The 21,280-nt window shown below is 44.1% G+C and overlaps 1 protein-coding gene across 1 annotated transcript in view; it reads right to left on the bottom strand.

Moving 5' to 3' along the window:
* Positions 1 to 2,442: 2,442 nt before the first annotated feature.
* The window catches only part of pola1 (polymerase (DNA directed), alpha 1), an 88,975-nt gene continuing 70,137 nt past the window's right edge, over positions 2,443 to 21,280 (bottom strand). Inside the window, exons 36-37 of the mRNA XM_084152248.1 lie at positions 19,825 to 19,921; positions 2,443 to 3,706 (exon numbers count right to left, since the gene is read on the bottom strand). Coding sequence (XP_084008374.1) covers positions 3,567 to 3,706; positions 19,825 to 19,921 — 237 coding nt within the window. The 3' untranslated portion in view covers positions 2,443 to 3,566. The remainder of the gene's footprint in view (positions 3,707 to 19,824; positions 19,922 to 21,280) is intronic.

Raw genomic sequence — 21,280 nt, 5'->3', positions numbered from 1 at the left:
GTGAAATTACCTTTCGGATTAATTTAGTCCGTTTTTATAGTCTCGCTCTGGTGGAAACCCTTTTCTTTCACCGGCCTTGTTTTATACACCTGCTAATCCAAGACAGAATGACATCAGATCAGATGGATGGGAATGATAACGCAATGAAAGATGGAAATGGTGTGTGTGTGTGTCCAAGAGAGAGAGAGAGAGAGAGAGGGGGGGGGAAAGGTGGGGGTGGCAAACTAAACTTTCTCCAGCTGGATCGGTCCTAATTTGACACTTAATATTTCCATAAATTCCGCGTGCTAAAGACCCCCCTTGGCACCCACTTCGAGCCTGCATTATGCGCCAGTCTGACATGCCATGCACACATGACAACTTCACACTCGCCCTCTGCGCTCAAATGACTATTACGCAAAATAAAGACACAAAAAAACGAAGAAACCAATTTTCTCTTCTACCTAAACCCTCCCCTTCTATGTGAACTCTGAGAGTGTTTTACAAATTCTCATTCTATGGGAAAAAATGACCAATAGAGCGTGTTTTTATGTATAGGATTGTATATGAGATCTTATTGTGAACATTACTAATGAACAGCAAACCAATTTGCCCCTAATATCTGGGGAATGCCTGGGACTTCGCAGGAGGCAGGTGACCCGCTGCGCTCGAGGCTTAAACTTTCTTTCCAGAGCGAGAAAAAGACGAGAAGATTGAAATGAGTTGTCGTGGCCACTGGGGCGCTTGTTCATGGTTCTATTAATTCTCATTTGTTGGGTGCGCGCACATTAGAGAATATTGAACATTCTTTGACAGACAATGGCCTGTAGATTAGGATTCAAACGACTTTGAAAAGACCATAATGTAGGTCTATACATCGAATAATGAAAGTTCCTTTTTAAGATAGATCTATGAATAGGGACTGAATATAATAAAATAACATTTTCAAATAGGGGACATTTATTTGAGTAAAAATGAGACTATATGGACCTATGGCCAACACGACCACAATCTTCTTATAAAGGTTGCCTATTAGAGATGTCTAAAATTGCTCTGCATTTCATCATATAGCTTACATCCCTGGTCTGCGCGAGACTGATTTGACCGCTGATTTCCGATTCTCCAGGACCCCCTCTCTCCCAACAGAATAGCCCCAATCACTCCTCACCCAGTTCACTCCTCACCCCGTTCCCGTTCGGCGCTCTAAAAGCTGTTTTGATGAGGGGCCATCTCGCCTCCCCTCGGACTAGCGACGCAGGCTGATGAGAGGAGTTGGGGAGAGAGAGGAGATGGAGGTGAATAAAAGGAGTGAATAGGTAGGCCTCTGGCACTCTGGTTCTTTTTTCCTTCACCCCTTTAATCCCCTCCGCTCTCATCCAATTAGCTGGCTGTATTAAGCGGTTTATCGTCTCATTGCCGCCCTTTCAGGCCGAATAAGCAGGACACTGCAATAGGACCGGCTCTCCCTTTGACACCCTTCCTGGTACTTACACGTTCCACCGCGCTATGAATAATAGGGATAGAATAGGCCACTAATTACCTCATCAAAGAAGGCCTTTTCAGACGCTTTGCTCAACGCCGCCATTCTGGTCAAAGAGGACAAGTAATAAAGCTTAACATCACGCACACAATACAACGACTCGTTCGCTCTTTATTAGTTTAGGACGAGGTCGAATTAATGCGAAGTCTTGTTTGGGAGGTGATTCGGGGATCACAGCCTTATTGAAAAACCCAGTTCTTCGCCCATGGACTGACTTGCACATGGCTGCTGCTGGTGTTATGATGCGATGATGCTTTTTCCTTCCCCAGAGCTCGAGGAATAGAATGCAAATACAAAAGCCAAACCACAACAGGCTCACGCGCCACTGATGATTTAATCTTGTAAAAGTAGATAGATTATCTTGGCTAAGGAGAAATGCTCACTAACAGGGATGTAAACACATTTTTGCAAAAAATCTGTGAGAAATTAGCTTTTTGTTCATATGGAAAAATTCTGGGATCTTTTATTTCAGCTCATGAAACATGGGACCAACACTTTACATGTTGCGTTGATATTTTTCTTCAGTATATATAAAAATGTAATGCCACTATATGCAGACACACACACAATAGGGAATGGTGGTTTAAGTGTTGAGCCTACTTAAGGTCTGTTCTAAGAGTCTGAGGCTGGCATGTAAAGTGATTTCTGAAGCGGCATTTATGGAAATGGTCCCTGCCAATGATGATGAGACCTAGTAAAAATGATATGTCTGTCATTATACATACACAACTAGTGAAGGATGGAGAACACAGCGGATATTCCCTAATATACTAACTTAAGAGGCCCTTAGACACGCTAGAACACACACACCTTCCTACTGTCACACACAAATTATAGACATCTCTAAGCCACCAAGCAGCTAATTGAAAAGGCCAGTCCATACAAACATGTATCAACATACAGTACCAAGGAGATTTTCATTTAGTTATTTCACTTTTATTTAAGCTTCAGTATCAAATGTTGTACAAAACACTTTCCGTATCAAAATATAAGATTATGAATCTCTACAAAAATACACAACATTTAGAACGAGAAAGTGGAAAATTACACACATTAAAAAGCCAATTTTCATAGCAACAGAAAAGGAAAGTGTGAAGGAGGCCATTCCAAAGACATCACTTAAACAGAGGAAGGTTAGACAGCGACGTCACCTGTTCAATACGAACACTAAAGAACGAGGGAACACAACACCTGCCCTCCCTCACCCCATCTATTTCACCACCCATCCTCTCTCTCGCTGTCCATCTCTCTCTCTCACACCCACACACAATGAATGGGGGTAATGCTAACAAGTGTCCATTCGAGGCAGGAGTCCAGTAGACTCTTTGGCCAGGGCTTGTATCATTGGCTAATTGCATGTGTGAGAGAGTATGTGTGTGTGTGTGTGTGTGAGTGAGAGTGGTGAGAAGTCATCTGCCCCCCTCAGCCAGCCATCCTCTGGTGTCTCATTTAGCTCTGATTGTCACCCACCACCACCTCCCTAAAAAAAGTGTGACTAGGTCACAGAGTGTGTGTTTGACAGTGTGTGGGGGGAGTAGAGAGGGTATTTAGCCCCATCTCAGCAGCCAATCATAATGGGTTGATAAGAGAGAGATGTGCTGATATGAGAGCAAGGGTCACACCGACTGCCTGTAATCTTTCACACACATCATTATGTAAATCAAGGCCTCATTTCATACAAAGACCCTATACACGCCATCCTCCTAATCTCACTCAAATGTAGTAAAATGATAATGCATATAAAGAAAAGGCATCAAGAGCCAAGGGTCAATGCAACTTTAACAAACACACAAGCATCATGTACAAGCATTACCAGAATCATTCTGTGCCTTAACACCCATACCAACATCAGGGCTGACAGTCACTGAGAAATATATTGTCTGAGAATTTTATTTTATTTTAGGTAAACCAAGTCACATCCATAATGATAGTCAAATCCAGAGGAGGTGGGCCTTCACTGCCCAAACTTCAATGCTGATAGGACTCCTTAGCTGTCAGTAAAGTCATTAAATCAATGAGGACTGTGATGGAGGAGTTGAGGCAGGATTTACTTGAGGGTAGTGAAGGCTTGGAAGAGTTTGGAGAGGTTGACCTCAGAGTAACCACTGGCAAGGAGGGAGCGGTCAGGAACATCTTTTAACTTCCTGTAGACCTCCATCTCTGCCTTCCATAATTTCTTAACCCTCCCTGGAGAGGAGGAAGGGAGAAGAGAGAAATGATTGAAGAACATGGTCAGTCTTTAAGACAGCGTTCAGAAGCACAACAGTGTCAAATATTGCACTGTATGACAATATTCTCTCTGGTAGAAATACAAGATTTGGTGTTTATATCACTCTTAGCTGTCGTTGTGCAAGGCACTTAACCCCTGACAAAGTGGAATACCTGTTAGGCAACTGTATAAAACACATATGGTCAACCCTCAGTCTGGAGAGCTACTGGGTGTGCAGGCTTTTGATCAAGCCCTGCTCAAACACATCAGAGCCAGTTTATCAAGGTCCGGTTGAGCAGTTAATTTCTAAAATGTGGTTTGTTTGAGGGGGGACTGGAATAAAAGCCTGCACAAGGGTATTAGCTCTCCTGGAGGATGGTTGACCACCCTTGATGTATAACATTGCAACCAAATACATTTGATGTCTTCTGAAATAATTTGCTTATTCAATATATCAAAAGATTGCCCCAAAAATGGAGGAGACAGGTGGCAGCGGGAGGAGGTAGGGAACTGGTCTGTCTGCCCAATATAAAAGGATCAAAACTGGCAGAGGAATAAAAATAGCATAAATAGGAAAGGACCAGGATGTTGACAGCTGTGCCACACAGATTGCAAAATAGCTGGGAAGAGATTTTTGATGTACCGATTCTATGGCACAGGGTGTATGAGTTGATATATAAAACGACGCAAGATTCAAGACTACGTGCTTTTCAGCTAAAATTATTGTATAGAATTCTTGCCACCAACACAATGTTGAATATTTGGTGGCATACAATCATCGCAGCTCTGCAGATTTTATTGTGAGGATACAGAATCAATAGACCATTTGTTATGGTATTGCCCTCATGAAGCCTGTTTCTGGTCTCAGGTTCAGGAATGGCTGAAAATGCATAGCAATCTGAAATTGACCCTAGAAATAGCATTGTTGGGAGATCTAGAGAGACCTGGTCAGTCAATTACTAATATACTAATATTCTTAGTAAAAGTACAGTGGGGGAAAAAAGTATTTAGTCAGCCACCAATTGTGCAAGTTCTCCCACTTAAAAAGATGAGAGAGGCCTGTAATTTTCATCATAGGTACACGTCAACTATGACAGACAAAATGAGAAAAAAATATCCAGAAAATCACATTATAGGATTTTTAATAAATTTATTTGCAAATTATGGTGGAAAATAAGTATTTGGTCACCTACAAACAAGCAAGATTTCTGGCTCTCACAGACCTGTAACTGCTTCTTTAAGAGGCTCCTCTGTCCTCCACTCGTTACCTGTATTAATGACACCTGTTTGAACTTGTTATCAGTATAAAAGACACCTGTCCACAACCTCAAACAGTCACACTCCAAACTCCACTATGGCCAAGACCAAAGAGCTGTCAAAGGACACCAGAAACAAAATTGTAGACCTGCACCAGGCTGGGAAGACTGAATCTGCAATAGGTAAGCAGCTTGGTTTGAAGAAATCAACTGTGGGAGCAATTATTAGGAAATGGAAGACATACAAGACCACTGATAATCTCCCTCGATCTGGGGCTCCACGCAAGATCTCACCCCGTGGGGTCAAAATGATCACAAGAACGGTGAGCAAAAATCCCAGAACCACACGGGGGGACCTAGTGAATGACCTGCAGAGAGCTGGGACCAAAGTAACAAAGCCTACCATCAGTAACACACTACGCCGCCAGGGACTCAAATCCTGCAGTGCCAGACGTGTCCCCCTGCTTAAGCCAGTACATGTCCAGGCCCGTCTGAAGTTTGCTAGAGTGCATTTGGATGATCCAGAAGAGGATTGGGAGAATGTCATATGGTCAGATGAAACCAAAATATAACTTTTGGGTAAAAACTCAACTCGTCGTGTTTGGAGGACAAAGAATGCTGAGTTGCATCCAAAGAACACCATACCTACTGTGAAGCATGGGGGTGGAAATATCATGCTTTGGGGCTGTTTTTCTGCAAAGGGACCAGGACGACTGATCCGTGTAAAGGAAAGAATGAATGGGGCCATGTATCGTGAGATTTTGAGTGAAAACCTCCTTCCATCAGCAAGGGCATTGAAGATGAAACGTGGCTGGGTCTTTCAGCATGACAATGATCCCAAACGCACCGCCCGGGCAACGAAGGAGTGGCTTCGTAAGAAGCATTTCAAGGTCCTGGAGTGGCCTAGCCAGTCTCCAGATCTCAACCCCATAGAAAATCTTTGGAGGGAGTTGAAAGTCCGTGTTGCCCAGCGACAGCCCCAAAACATCACTGCTCTAGAGGAGACCTGCATGGAGGAATGGGCCAAAATACCAGCAACAGTGTGTGAAAACCTTGTGAAGACTTACAGAAAACGTTTGACCTGTGTCATTGCCAACAAAGGGTATATAACAAAGTATTGAGAAACTTTTGTTATTGACCAAATACTTATTTTCCACCATAATTTGCAAATAAATTCATAAAAAATCCTACAATGTGATTTTCTGGATTTTTTTCCCCTCATTTTGTCTGTCATAGTTGACGTGTACCTATGATGAAAATTACAGGCCTCTCTCATCTTTTTAAGTGGGAGAACTTGCACAATTGGTGGCTGACCAAATACTTTTTTTCCCCACTGTATTTATCTTCAACTCGCAATCTGTGGATTCTATTCGATTAGATAGATACAAATTGTATGTTAAACATCACAGCATAGTTGAAAGATATCTGGCGATTAGAAATCCGAAGAGGGTGGCCAGCAGAGATAGGTGGGATGGGCTGAGGGAAGCTGAGGGTTGGGATGTGGAACTGGAGACAAGTGGAAGTGGAGTTGCTGGGCGGGGGATAGAATGACGTCAAAGATAAAAGTAAAAAAAACACAAAGTTTGAATGACAATGTTGTTACATCCAAAGCCTGTTTGCCTGAGACTGATGCCGCGCAGGTGCTTGTATGCGTGTACACATGCATATACACACGCTCTCATTCAAACAATAGTGCCAGACATGCACTCAAATGTATACAGTTGGCCGTGATGTTTAGATTTTTGTTGTCCTTGATGTCTTTTGTTTTTTGCATTGTTGTTCTCCTTAGTATTTCAATTTATTTTTTCATTTCGTTGGTGCATTGGGAGACGGAGGCTTGGTGGGGGGAATGGAGGAAGAGGCATTTTATTATGATGTATATTCTTTCGGGGGGGGAACAGATGGTTGAGGAACAGCTCTCAGGGAATTGTGTGTGTGTGTGTGTGTGTGGGGGGGGGGGGGGGATCTTGGAGGGTTGGTGGCCTGGTGGTTGGGAGCTTGGGCCGGTGGCCGATAGGTCGCTGGTTAGGGTCCCCGCTACCTTAAAAGTGTTTACTTTAAAGGCTGACTAGCATCTATTGAGTTGCAATGTCCCATACATTGGATGCCCAATTCAAAACTGAAGACAGGTTTAGACATTTTTGCAAATGTATTAAACATAAAAAACAGAAATACCTTATTTACATAAGTATTCAGACCCTTTGCTATTAGACTAGAAATTGAGCCCAGGTGCATCCTGTTTCCATTGATCATCCTTGAGATGTTTCTACACTTGATTGGAGTCCACCTGTGGTAAATTCAATTGATTGGACATGATTTGGAAAGGCACACACCTGTCTATATAAGGTCCCACAGTTGACAGTGCATGTCAGAGCAAAAACCAAGCCATGAGGTCGAAGGAACTGTCCGTAGAGCTCCGAGACAGGATTGTGTCGAAGCACAGATCTGGGGAAGGGTACCAAAACATTTCTTCAGCATTGAAGGTCCCCAAGAACACAGTGGCCTCCATCATTCTTAATTGGAAGAAGTTTAGAACCGCCAAGACTCTTCCTAGAGCTGGCAGCCCCCGGCCAAACTGAGCAATCGGGGGAGAAGGGCCTTCTTGGTCAGGGAGGTGACCAACAACCCGATGGTCACTTTGACAGAGCTCCAGAGTTCCTATGTGGAAATGGGAGAACCTTCCAGAAGGACAACCATCTCGGCAGCACTCCACCAATCAGGCCTTTATGGTAGAGTGGCCAGACGGAAGCCACTCCTCAGTAAAAGGCACATGACAGCCCGCTTGGAGGTTGCCAAAAGGGACCTAAAGGACTCAGACCATGAGAAACAAGATTCTGAATGCCAAGCATCACGTCTGGAGGAAACCTGGCACCATTCCTACGGTGAAGCATGGTGGTGGCAGCATCATGCTATGGGGATGTTTTTCAGCGGCAAGGACTGTGAGACTAGTCAGAATCGAGGGAAATATGAACGGAGCAAAGTACAGAGAGATCCTTGATGAAAACCTGCTCAGTACCTCAGACTGTGGCGAAGGTTCACCTTCCAACAGGACAACGACCCTAAGCACACAGCCAAGACAACGCAGGAGTGGCTTTGGGACACGTCTCTGAATGCCCTTGAGTGGCCCAGCCAGAGCACGGACTTGAACCCGATCAAACATCTCTAGAGACCTGAAAACAGCTGTGCAGCAACGCTCCCCATTCAACAATGACAGAGCTTGAGAGGATCTGCAGAGAAGAATGGGAGAAACTCCCCAGATACAGGTGTGCCAAGCTTGTAGCGTCATACCCAAGAAGACTCGAGGCTGTAATCGCTGCCAAAGGTACTTCAACAACGTAAAGTAAAGTAGTAGTACAGAGTAAAGTGTCTGAATACTTGTAATCATTATTATTATTATTTTTATATACATCTGCAAAAATCTCTACAAACCTGTTTTTGCCTTGTCATTATGGGGTATTGTGTGTAGATTGATGAGGGGGGGAAAAACTATTTAATCCATTTTAGAATAAGGCTGTAATGTAACAAAATGTGGAAAAGTCAAGGGGTCTGAATACTTTCCGAATGCACTGTGTGTGTACACTACCTTTCAAAAGTTTGGGGTCACTTAGAAATTACCTTGTTTTCAAAAAAAAAATGCAATTTTTTTGTCCATTAAAATAACATCAAATTGATCAGAAATACAGTGTAGACATTGTTAATGTTGTAAATGGCTATTGTAGCTGATTTTTAATGGAATATCTACATAGGCGTACAGAGGCCCATTATCAGCAACCATCAGTCCAGTGTTCCAATGGCACGTTGTGTGTTTGCTAATCCAAGTTTATCATTTTAAAAGGCTAATTGATCATTAGAAAACCCCTTAGCACAGCTGAAAACTGTTGTGCTGATTACAGAAGCAATAAAACTGGCCTTCTTGAGACTAGTTGAGTATCTGGAGCATCAGCAATTGTGGGTTCAATTACAGAATCAAAATGGCAAGAAACAAATAACTTTCTTCTGAAACTCGTCAGTCTATTCTTGTTCTGAGAAATGAAGGCTATTCCATGCAAGAAATTGCCAAGAAACCGAAGATCTCGTACAACGCTGTGTAATACTCTCTTCACAGAACAGCGCAAACTGGCAAAACTAAGCCAAGAGTGTGCAAAGCTGTCATCAAGGCAAAGGGTGGCTATTTGAAGAATCTCAAATATAAAATATATTTTGATTTGTTTAACATTTTTTGGTTACTACATGATTCCATAAATGCTATTTCATAGTTTTGATGTCTTCACTATTATTCTACAATGTAACAAAATAGTCAAAATAAAGAAAAACCCTTGAATGAGTAGGTGTGTGTAAACTTTTGACTGGTAGTATATAAAATAGTTTATTTTCAGCAAACTTAACATGTGTAAATATTTGTATGAACATAACAAGATTCAACAAATGAGAAACTGAACAAGTTCCACAGACATGTGACTAACAGAAATGTAATAATGTGTCCCTGAACAAAGGGGGGGGGGGGGGAATCAAAAGTAAGAGTCAGTATCTGGTGTAGCCACCAGCTGCAATAATTACTGCAGTGCATCTCCTCCTCATGGACTGCACCAGATTTGCCAGTTCTTGCTGTGAGATGTTACCCACTCTTCCACCAAGGCACCTGCAAGTTCCCGGACATTTCTGGGGGGAATGGTCCTAGCCCACACCCTCCGATCCAACAGGTCCCAGACGTGCTCAAATGAGATTGAGATCCGGGCTCTTCGCTGGCCATGGCAGAACACTGACATTCCTGTCTTTCAGGAAATCACGCACAGAACGAGCAGTATGGCTGGTGGCATTGTCATGCTGGAGGGTCATGTCAGGATGAGCCTGCAGGAAGGGTACCACATGAGGGAGGAGGATGTCTTCCCTGTAACGCACAGCGTTGAGATTGCCTGCAATGACAACAAGCTCAGTCCGATGATGCTGTGACACACCGCCCCAGACCATGACGGACCCTCCACCTCCAAATCGATCCCGTTCCAGAGTACAGGCCTCGGTGTAACGCTCATTCCTTCAACGATAAAAGCGAGTCTGACCATCACCCCTGGTGAGACAAAACCAGTGAAGAGCACATTTTGCCAGTCCTGTCTGGTCCAGCGATGGTGGGTTTGTGCCCATAGGCGACATTGTTGCTGGTGATGTCTGGTGAGGACCTGCCTTACAACAGGCCTACAAGCCCTCAGTCCAATTTATTGCCCTGGCCGCATCTGCAGTCCTCATGCCTCCTTGCAGTATGCCTAAGGCACGTTCACGCAGATGAGTAGGGACCCTGGGCATCTTTCTTTTGGTGTTTTTCACAGTCAGTAGAAAGGCCTCTTTAGTGTCCTAAGTTTTCATAACTGTGACCTTAATTGCCTACCATCTGTAAGCTGTTAGTGTCTTAACGACCGTTCCACAGGTGCATGTTCATTAATTGTCTATGGTTCATATATATACACAGTGGCTTGCGAACGTATTCATTTGAGATTCTTCAAAGTAGCCACCCTTTGCCTTGATGACAGCTTTGCTTCAAAGTAGCCCCCCCCCCCCCCCCCCCCGGAATAGGGTCTGATATACCACGGCTTTCAGCCAATCAGCATTCAGGGCTCGAACTACCCGGTTTATAATTAAGCAGTAAGGCCGAGGGGGTTTGGTATATGGCCAATATACCACGGCTAAGGGCTGTTCATATGCACGACACCACCAACCTCCAAGGTGCCTTACTGCTATTATAAACTGGTTACAAACGTAATTAGAACAGTAAAAATAAATGTTTTGTCATACCCGTGGTAGACCACGGCTTTCAGCCAATCAGCATTCAGGGCTCGAACAACCCAGTTTATAATCTCCAATAAAGCCTTTCTTTCTACCCCTTTCATACAAAACATATATAGTATATATTCTAAATATGCACATGTATTAATTCCTCTATCCGATTCCACTCTCCTCTCTGCTACACTCCTATTATCCATCCTCCTCGCTCTCTGTCATCCCTTCTTTCGCGCTCTCATTTTCTTCTCTGTGTGGTGCATTAGTGGGTGTTGTATAAATACACAGGGACAAGCTGCCCAGAGGGAACAAAGGTTGAACACACACATGACAGAAGATGGCATGCTCAGGAACCGAGAAGGGAACAGATGGAAAAAGGATGATGCGCTCGCTTCCTCGCTTACACACACGACAGAGGTTGGTGAGGCTGACCCAGCCGCCACAAGCAACCATTACTAGATAATCCTCACCTCAGCGGAAGGAGAAAGGGAGAGAACAGGAGGGAGGAAAAAATGAAGAAAGGGGGAGAGAGAGGGTGAGAAAGTTAAAGCAGAATGGTAGAGGGGAGAGGAGGGGGGACTATTTATCTGAGGAATAGAGAGGGGGGGGAGAAGAAAGAAGATTATGTATGATCAAGCGAACGCAATCATGTCATCATTTCTGAAAGGTAGGAGAAAATAATTTTTTCTCTCGTCCTCCTCCTGCATTTCTTCATTCTTTCTCTTTTCCCCCTCAATCACTGTGTGTGGAATGGATAAAAGAATGATTTAAGAGTCAGAGTGAGAAAGAGGGAGGGAGGGAGAGAAAGAGGGAGAGGGCAGTAGAGAAAGATCAAGCCCAGTTCTCAGTAGGGGTTGCAGTTCAAATAAATGGCCTCCCTTTAAAAGAGTGGGAAGGAGAAAAATAAAATAAAAAAGATAGGAAGGAGAGAAAGGGAGGAATGAGGAGAGGAAGACAGACAAACAAAAGGAGAAACAGAATGAAAGAAAAGGAAGGAACAGTCAGGAGAAAGGGAGAAAAGACTAGAGAGAAAAAGGCATGACAGAGAGGGAGACACCACACAGACACACTGCCGGGCCTGTCTGCAGTGTAACAGGGCTGTGCGGCGCGCCGCTCTAACTAGGTATACAATAACAAGGGTATAATTAAGTGTGCATGATGAAGTTAATGGAGATGGGCCAAAACGATCCTGGCGCCAACACTAACGTGATGAAAAATAATGGAGCCGGGCCATACCGTTTGCTAATGCTAACATGAATATTCTATTAGCAGATGGCTGTTAGCAGCTAGCGTAGCGGCCAACTGGGACAGCAGTACATTTAAATCACCTGTCGGAGCATGGTGGAGCACGGTTAGCACGGGGAAACGTCTTTGTGTGAAGGTAATTGCACAGAAGGAATAATTGATTTGACAATCGCACCCACAGACTTACCGTCCTTATATGGACTGGTAGGGAGGGAGGGAGAAGGGAGAAGAGGGAGAGCGAGCAGAAGAGAGAAGACTGAGGGAGGCGGAGGGAGAGAGGAGAGAGGGAGGATACAAGAGGAGAGAGGGGGGCAGGAGAGAGAGGGGAGGGAGGATACAAGAGGAGAGGGGAGCAGGAGAGAGAGGAGGGAGGAAAAGCAGAGGGGGAGAGAGGGAGAAAAAGTGAGTGAAAGGAGGGGGTAAAGGTGTAGTGCTGTGAAGAGGGGCAGAGGAGCTGTGTGTGATTGAGGCATCAGGAGAGGACAATTTATATCTGATCAATGCAGAGAAATTAAATTATGGTTCACACACACAATCATATTCTCTACACAACAGACAGAGAGCGAGCGAGACAGAGAGGAGAACAGAGAGAGGGAGTGAAGGAGGGAGGAGAGAAAGCTGAAGCGTGCCACAAAATGCTGTGGAAATCATTTAATTATTGCCAAGAATGAGATTGTTTTATCATGGGGGAACACTGCTGGCAGCTAGGTGTGTGCATGTGTCTGTGTATTCTATTAGAGATCTCCTGCTGGGGAGGAAATTACTTCCATGTTTAACTCAGTCACAGCAATCGGGCACAATAATGTAGATCAGACAGACAGACACCTTCTCTGTCTCCTCTCCGATAACAGAAAAGTAGTCCCTGCAGCAAACACAAGTCATATAGGCCTATTAAGGTAAAGATTTAAGAAATATTAGTGAATGCTATATGGATAGTTGGCTGTAAGGTGAATGCACCTATTTGTAAGTCGCTCTGGATAAGAGCGTCTGCTAAATGACGTAAATGTAAATGTCCATTTTGGCGCCAGAGGAGATGGTTGCCGTTTTACGGGCTCCTAACCAATTGTGCTTTTGTGTGTGTTTTTTCGGGTTATTTGAAACTTATTTTGTACATTATGTTTCTGCCACCATCTCTTATGACCGAAAAGATCTTCTGGATATCAGGACAGCGATGACTCACTTCGTACTGGATGAAGATTTTATCTTTAACGAGTCGGATGCAAAGGATTTTCTTCAGACACCAGACAAGGCCCAAATCCCTGTCATTCGCATGAGAAAGAGACAAAGATATCGGGGACGTAGGTCAGGGTGCCTTGTAAGGATCCGACAGAGAGTGGGTAATCTGCCTCTACCATCAGTCCTATAGACCACCTTTACTCCACACAGAGACGCGTACAAAGCTCTCCCTCGTCCTCCATTTGGCAAATCTGACCATAACTCTATCCTACTGATTCCTGCTTACAAGCAAAAACTAAAGCAGGAAGCACCAGTGACTCGGTCAATAAAGTGGTCAGATGATGCCGATGCTAAACTACAGGACTGTTATGCTAGCACAGACTTGAATATGTTCTGGGATTCTTCTGATGGCATTGAGGAGTGCCTTCATCAATTAGTGCATCGATGACGTCGTCCCCACAGTGACCGTACGTACATACCCCAACCAGAAGCCATGGATTACAGGCAATATCCGCACTGAGCTAAAGGGTAGAGCTGCCGCTTTCAAGGAGCGGGACTCCAACCCGGACGCTTATAAGAAATCCCGCTATGCCTTCTAACGAACCATCAAACAGGCAAAGCGTCAATACAGGACTAAAATTGAATCGTACTACATCGGCTCCGACGGTCGTCGGATGTGGCAGGGCTTGCAAACTATTACAGACCACAAAGGGAAGCACAGCCGCGAGCTGCCCAGTGACACGAGCCTACCAGACGAGCTGCATTACTTTTATGCTCGCTTCGAGGCAAGCAACACTGAAGCATGCATGAGAGCATCAGCTGTTCCGGACGACAATTTGATCACGCTCTCCGTAGCCGATGTGAGTAAGACTTATAAACAGATCAACATTCACAAGGCCGCAGGGCCAGACGGATTACCAGGACTTGTACTCCGAGCATGCGCTGACCAACTGGCAAGTGTCTTCACTGACATTTTCAACATGTCCCTGACTGAGTCTGTAATACCAACATGTTTCAAGCAGACCACCATAGTCCCTGTGCTCAAGAACACTAACGTAACCTGCCTAAATGACTACCGACCTGTAGCACTCACGTCTGTAGCCATGAAGTGCCAGAAACCCTAGACCAACTCCAATTTGCATACCGCCCCAACAGATCCACAGATTATGCAATCTCTATTGCACTCCACACTGCCCTTTCCCACCTGGACAAAAGGAACACCTACGTGAGAATGCTATTCATTGACTACAGCTCAGCGTTCAACACCATAGTGCCCTCAAAACTAATCACAAAGCTAAGGACCCTGGGACTATACACCTCCCTCTGCAACTGGATCCTGGACTTCCGGACGGGCCGCCCCCAGGTGGTAAGGGTAGGTAACTAATCTGCTACGCTGATCCTCAACACGGGGGCCCCTCAGGGGTGTGTGCTCAGTCCCCTCCTGTACTCCCTGTTCACCCATGACTGCATGGCCAGGCATGACTCCAACACCATCATTAAGTTTGCCGACGACACAACAGTGGTAGGCCTGATCACCAACAACGATGAGACATCCTATAGGGAGGAGTTCAGAGACCTGGCCATGTGGTGCCAGGATAACAACCTCTCCCTGAACGTGATCAAGACAAAAGGAGATGATTGTCGATTACATGAAAGAAAAGAGGACTGAGCATGCCCCCATTCTCATCGACGGGCCTGTAGTGGAACAGGTTGAGAGCTTCAAGTTCCTTGGTGTCCACATCACCAACAAACTATCATGGTCCAAACACACCAAGACAGTCGTGAAGAGGGCACGACAAAGCCTATTACCCATCAGGAGACTGAAAAGATTTGGCATGGGTCCTCAGATCCTCAAGAAGTTATACAGCTGCACCATCAAGAGCATCCTGACTGGTTGCATCACTGCCTGGTATGGTAACTGCTCGGCCTCTGACCGCAAGGCACTACAGGGGGTAGTCCGTACGCCCCAGTACATCACTGGGGCCAAGCTTCCTGCCATCCAGGACCTCTATACCAGGCGGTGTCAGAGTAAGGCCCTAAAAATTGTCAAAGACTCCAGCCACCCTAGTCATAGACTGTTCCCTCTGCTACCGCACGGCAAGCGGTACCGGAGCGCCAAGTCTAGGTCCAAAAGGCTTCTTAACAGCTTCTACCCCCAAGCCATAAGACTGAACAGCTAATCAAATGGCTACCCGGACTATTTGCACCCCCCCCCCCCCCCCCTCCCCCTTTTCGCTGCTGCTGTTTATTATCTGTGCATAGTCATTTTAACTCTACCTACATTTACATATTACATTTTAGTCATTTAACCTGTGCCTCCGCACATTGACTCAGTACCGGTACCCCCTGTATATAGCCTTGCTACTGTTGTTTTACAGCTGCTCTTTAATTATTTGTTATTTTTAGATTTTAGTAATCGATTTTTTTCTTAAAAAACTGCATTGTTGGTTAAGGGCTTGTAAGTAAGTATTTCACTGTAAGGTCTACACCGGTTGTATTCGGCGCATGTGACAAATACAATTTGATATGATTTGTAGACGCTCTACAGACTATCAGTAACATTTCAACTACCTACTTTTCAACTATCTACTAACCCTAACCACAAATTTAGCAAGCAATTGCATATCAACAGATAGTATGAACATCTGCAGAGCATCTATAGATGGACTAGCCGGACTATCCAAATAAAGTGAAACCGTGAAAGCAAAAGGTTAAGGAAACTAAACTAGGTTAAAAGTTTGGTAACCCAACACCCCCCCCCCAGCAGGTAAGGAGTGTGTAGGACCACTGTGTTGTCTGGCCCTGTAATCCTAGCAGAGCTTCCCCAGGGAGTGTAATACAGTAATATGTGGTATTACTGCCCCGGGACCAGGGGATAACACACACAACATATACTTTACAGCTGCACGGGTCTGTGTGTGTGGGTGTGCGTGTCGGCCCAGTCAGTCCACTAATCCAGTCACACCTAGAGTTATCCCAGTCTGAGCGAATCCAGGACGTGTGTGTGTTGTGAGGGCGAGTGAGAGTAGTCCTATACAGTCTTGTGTGTTTAAGCCTGGGAGATGAAATATACATAGTGTGTAGTTGAAAACTATACAATAAAAGTATAGCCCTTTATGGCAGATTTGCACACTGATAAGGGCCTAAACTGTGACGCAGTGGCTGTCCAGTAACATGCTATACATGACGTCAGAGCTCAGGCTCTGCACGTCACAGCGCTGTATTGGTTTTGACTGACAGACGTTCTGAACTTGAGCACCGCGCACGACAAGTTGCCGCCCCCATCCCTCCTGCTAATTGGGTATATTTTGCAACTTTTTTGTTGTCTGAGTGAGGGAAATGCTGTAAATTATGAGGACTCAATGTATTTTGAAAGATGAGACATTGAGGATTATATAATAAATACCGCTTTGATGTCATACAAGCAAGCCAAATACCCGTGAGAGTCCAAATGTGCACTTCACATTTCCATATCATAACACTCATGTAATATAGTGTCAATGTTTATGATCACTATGTTTGATGTACAGTTACAAGATGACATGGCGTTATACCCTGGGTTGTCCTGAACAGAATGAGCCTGTTTGTTGTATTGTGAAGAAAGTTTGCCACGGACGCACATCTGAATGCACTCATGACTTCTTTCTATGCGCACCAAAATTACGATCTGCTTCTCTGAATTGCCTTGTGAAAGCCTAACACTAACATCGTATCTTATAATTTAACTAGTCATGTTGGCAATAGAACAAGCTTTCAAATGGGCCATTTTTGGATTGCGCAAACAGTAATTGTGTGATGGCGGGGATGCAGTGCTGTGTTCCAAACAAAACAACTACAAGTGTGCTTGATCTAGTTCCTCAAAGGCACAGCTAGGAGAGCTAATAGATGAAGACTCTTCTTTGAGTCATAAAAGTGCATTGAAATTACTTAGGACCTGTGCACACTTTGGAGAGGTGTGTGGCCACTTGGAGACACCAGTTAGTCCTCTCACTCAAAACCTTGTCATTTTTGTTGTCTTATGTTGCACCTTCCCCATATTCTTATCATGTTACTGAATGTATCAAGAGTATTTTCAGATTTCGTTAACAAATGCAGCGAAAGTACAGTAAATGTAAAATGCTCATAAAATCAACAGTGTAATGTTTGGATTCAGGTGAACTGTTGTGTACTCACCTTTAATCTAATAATTTCCCCATTATATCCAAACTGTTTCCTTTTAATTGCTAACATGGTTATGCATATGCTTTCCATATTTCTTCTGTAAAAAACCTTTCATTTTAGCCCTATCCATATAGGCCAATTCCCATGAGTGAAAAGGGTGAAACGGTTCTTTTTACAGTTGACCAAACAAAGAACCTGACAAGGCCAGAAGCAAAAGAAGGAAATAATAAAAAGCAAGTAAAGAAAGCAAGGCAGAAAAGGGGCGGGAAATAAAGGATTGGCGTTGATTTCTCACATCAAAGAAAGAGGGGGAAAAACACAAAAGAAAGAGGCTATAATCATGTTATCCCTCCTCACCGCCGCCACCTCTCCTCCATCCCTATCCAGCCATTCCTGCGCTATCCGTCTCCAGAGTGGTCATCTATTGATTACAACTTATATTTACCTCCGCTGCCTCGCTCTTTCTCTCCCTCTCTCCGGCCCTCGCTTACACACATGCATCCACACACACACACGTCCTTACACATACATACATAAATATTTAATCAAATAAATAAATCTATTCGCAGAGTGACCCTTTCTAATCAAGTGACATCAATCAGAGGACTGTGGGTAAGGGGCCTACTGAGCGAGCCCAGAGCGCGGTGCGTCGCGGCTAAATGGGTCCGGGTGGAAATATACGCTCCATGTCCTATTAAGGCAGAAGGGCTATCCTTTCATCCGCTTGCCTATTACTCCCCCTATCATTTCCCCAAATCTAAAACCTGTTTTCAATCAACACTGGCAACAGAGTGGCTGTCGGAGAAAAGGAAGGAGAGCAGGAAAGAGAGAGAGAGAGAGATGGAGAGCTCTTTCCCTCTTTCTCTCCGTGATTGGACCGTTTTGCATTCGGTGTGTGTATGATTGTGTGAGATTCTCTCTCTCTCTCTGTGTGTGTGTGTGTGTGTGTGTGTGTGAGAGAGAGAGATTGAATCCGTCTATGAAATTAGGGCTGTCGACTTGAGGAGCTGAGCGTCCTTAACCCAACCCCCTCATAGCCCACGCCCATCCACCAACGCCTGGGTGTGTGTCTACTAGTGATGCGTTGGTCAGCTGTTTGTTCATCCACCCCCGCCCGCAATTGCTAATAACCCACCCCCAACCGCATGACTATGTGATAGTTAAAATCTGAGGCCCGCATCCGAACCTAACCCGCAAATATAGAAAATGTGCTGTACAGTCAGTGAGGCGGACCAATTTTTTGACAGACCTTTTAGATAGGCCTATGTTTCTGCTTATAATTTCCGAGATTTTGGTAGGCTATTTGTCAGTCAACTTGTCTATAATTAGATACATGTAGCTTTTCTTCGGTCATTACTTGTTGCCTTAGAATACTAAATAAACCCTTGCTCACCAGAATAATGTCAAATCGATAGAATGAATGCTTCAATCTAGTTGACATCGGTAAAGTAATTTTTTTCTGCTGCTTCACTCGCGCAGCAAAGACGTCTAGGGACCGGGGAGAAAATGCAACAACAAAAAAGATTATCTGTGCAAAATTTCCAAATGACAGTTTGACCGGTTTTAAGGAAATTAAAAGCTGTGAAAACTACCTAACATGTTTCTGATTTCAGTTTGACTTGGATGCATATTTTATGATGCTGATAAAGATAGCACCTTTACAGACAGTCCCTAACCTCGCATTAATTCTCTCAAGATGCTGAAAGAAAGAAATCATTCTGCAGGAGTTCATATTATTTTAGGCTATGTGAGAGGTTATAGACCTACAGTCAGTGTCCAGATTTCAGGCTACTGTTCCATTTAACCATCTGAACAGAAGCCTACAGTTCCCTTGACATGCAATTTTGAAGTCCCCGTCATGTGACTATTAAATTTGTATAGCGCCTCACAACCATCACATTTCACATAGCCGGCACTGCTATTATCCTCTTTTACCACTTCACCAAATCTTTCCGAAACATTAGGCTACTGTTCCTCCCTTCTATTTATTTTCAACTGTCCATTTTGCAGCTTTTCTCTTATTGAATTAAACTCTGATAGTATTTTTTTGCATTAGTGGATCAAAGTTAACCTTTTCTGCTCAAATTCCCAAAGCATTTGGCAATTGGTCTGTATTTGGCGAGCGTACAGTTAGGCCCTAAAGGGTAGGCTTAGGCTACGCACTAATATAAAATAACAATAAAAAAAACAATGTAGCCTATAGATAATAATTATATATGGATTTTTTATGCATTGTTTGCTCTATTCAACCCGCCCGTCATCCACAAAATACTTAATGCCCCTAAACCAGCCAGCCAGGCGGATATAACCGCGGGAAGTGTTGGTTATGAGTGAACCCGCGCATCACTAGTGTCTACACATGAGTGTGACAGTTACGACAAACTGTATGTGTGTCTTAATACATAGGCCTATGTAAGATGTATGTACAGTAAGTGGGTGTCAATTGAAATATTGATTGAATGCTAGTGTGTGTGTGTGTGCAGTTTTACCTCTCTCGTCGCTCTGTAGTATTTTGGTGACAGCGTACTCCCAGTCGAAGATGAACCTGTAGTAGCACAGCTGGGTGTACAGGGCTTTCTCAGAGTACTGTGGAGAGAACACACACATTATTACACACTCTTCAACAGGTACTGTAGCAGTCAAACTTGTAGTTCGTCAAATGAGAAAAAAAGACTGTTCCAAGCCCTTTAATCCAACCCCAGTGTCACTAAAACCCAAGGTGCTCTGATAATATACAGGTAACTGCCAAAATAATGGAAACAAGTAAATGAGGGATATGAATTGTTTTGAAAGCAGGTGCTTCCATACAGGTGTGGTTCCTGAGTTAATTAAGTTAACATCCCATCATGCTTAGGGTCATGTATAAAAATGCTGGGCAGCCCATTATTTTGGCTACCATGGCTATGCCCCCATAGGATGACAATACCCCCCATCCACAGGGCACGAGTGGTCACTGAATGGTTTGATGAGCATGAAAACGATGTCAACCATATGCCACAGCCATCTCAGTCACCAGATCTCAACCCAATTGAACACTTATGGGAGATTCTGGAGCGGCGCCTGAGAAAAGCGTTTTCCACCACCATCAACAAAACACCAAATGATGGAATTTCTCGTGGAACAAGGGTGCCACATCCCTCCAATAGAGTTCCAGACACTTGTAGAATTTATGCCAAGGTGCATTGATTCTGTTCTGACTCGTGGTGGCCCAACATCCTATTAAGACACTAAATGTTTGCATTTCATATTATTTCGGCAGTTACCTGTATTTAATGAGCTGTCATAAAATATACAGTCTCCTCCTCCAACTCTTTCCTCCCCTCATCTCAGACCATGCTCTCACATCCCTGATCATCCTATTTCCATCTCGCCAGCCTCCTCTCAGGGAGCATGACCAATAAAGCAGTAGACAAATGTGTTTGGTTTGTTAATTTCAGCAACAATTAACTCTGGTCACACGCCTGAGAGCGAGAGAGAGAGATAATGAGGTAGTGGGTGAGAGAGGGAGGGAGGTAGAGAGGGAAAGGAGGGTAGTAAAGAGGGAGAGAGGAGAGGGAAGTAAAAAGAGAGAAAGAGGTAGAGAGAGAAAGAGCAATAAGATAATGTGCAAATCACCTGGTTGATAATAGTTTGTTGTGATAAGATCTTTGAGAGAGAGAGAAGAGGCAGCTGAACAACAGACGCTGTCAATGTGATTAGTCATTATACTGCATGAAGCCATTATCACAACGCTAATTACACTGACTGTTACATTCAACTACAGGACACCCAACAACTGGCATCAAGGGTATGTAGTATGTTATTATTATGATGCGTGTATGACAGTGTTAGCATCCGTAATGCCTGTGTCTGCGTATGGATTGTGTCTTCAATGTCTATGAATGAGTGTGTATAGTGTTTGACAAGTGTGTGTGTGTGTGCATTTATTTATTTATATATATATAT

The sequence above is a fragment of the Coregonus lavaretus genome, assembly GCF_964263955.1.
Source record: "Coregonus lavaretus genome assembly, chromosome: 34".
Classification (NCBI taxonomy): domain Eukaryota; kingdom Metazoa; phylum Chordata; class Actinopteri; order Salmoniformes; family Salmonidae; genus Coregonus; species Coregonus lavaretus.
The sequence above is the reverse complement of the archived record's forward strand: the minus strand, read 5'-3'. Positions and strand labels throughout refer to the sequence as shown.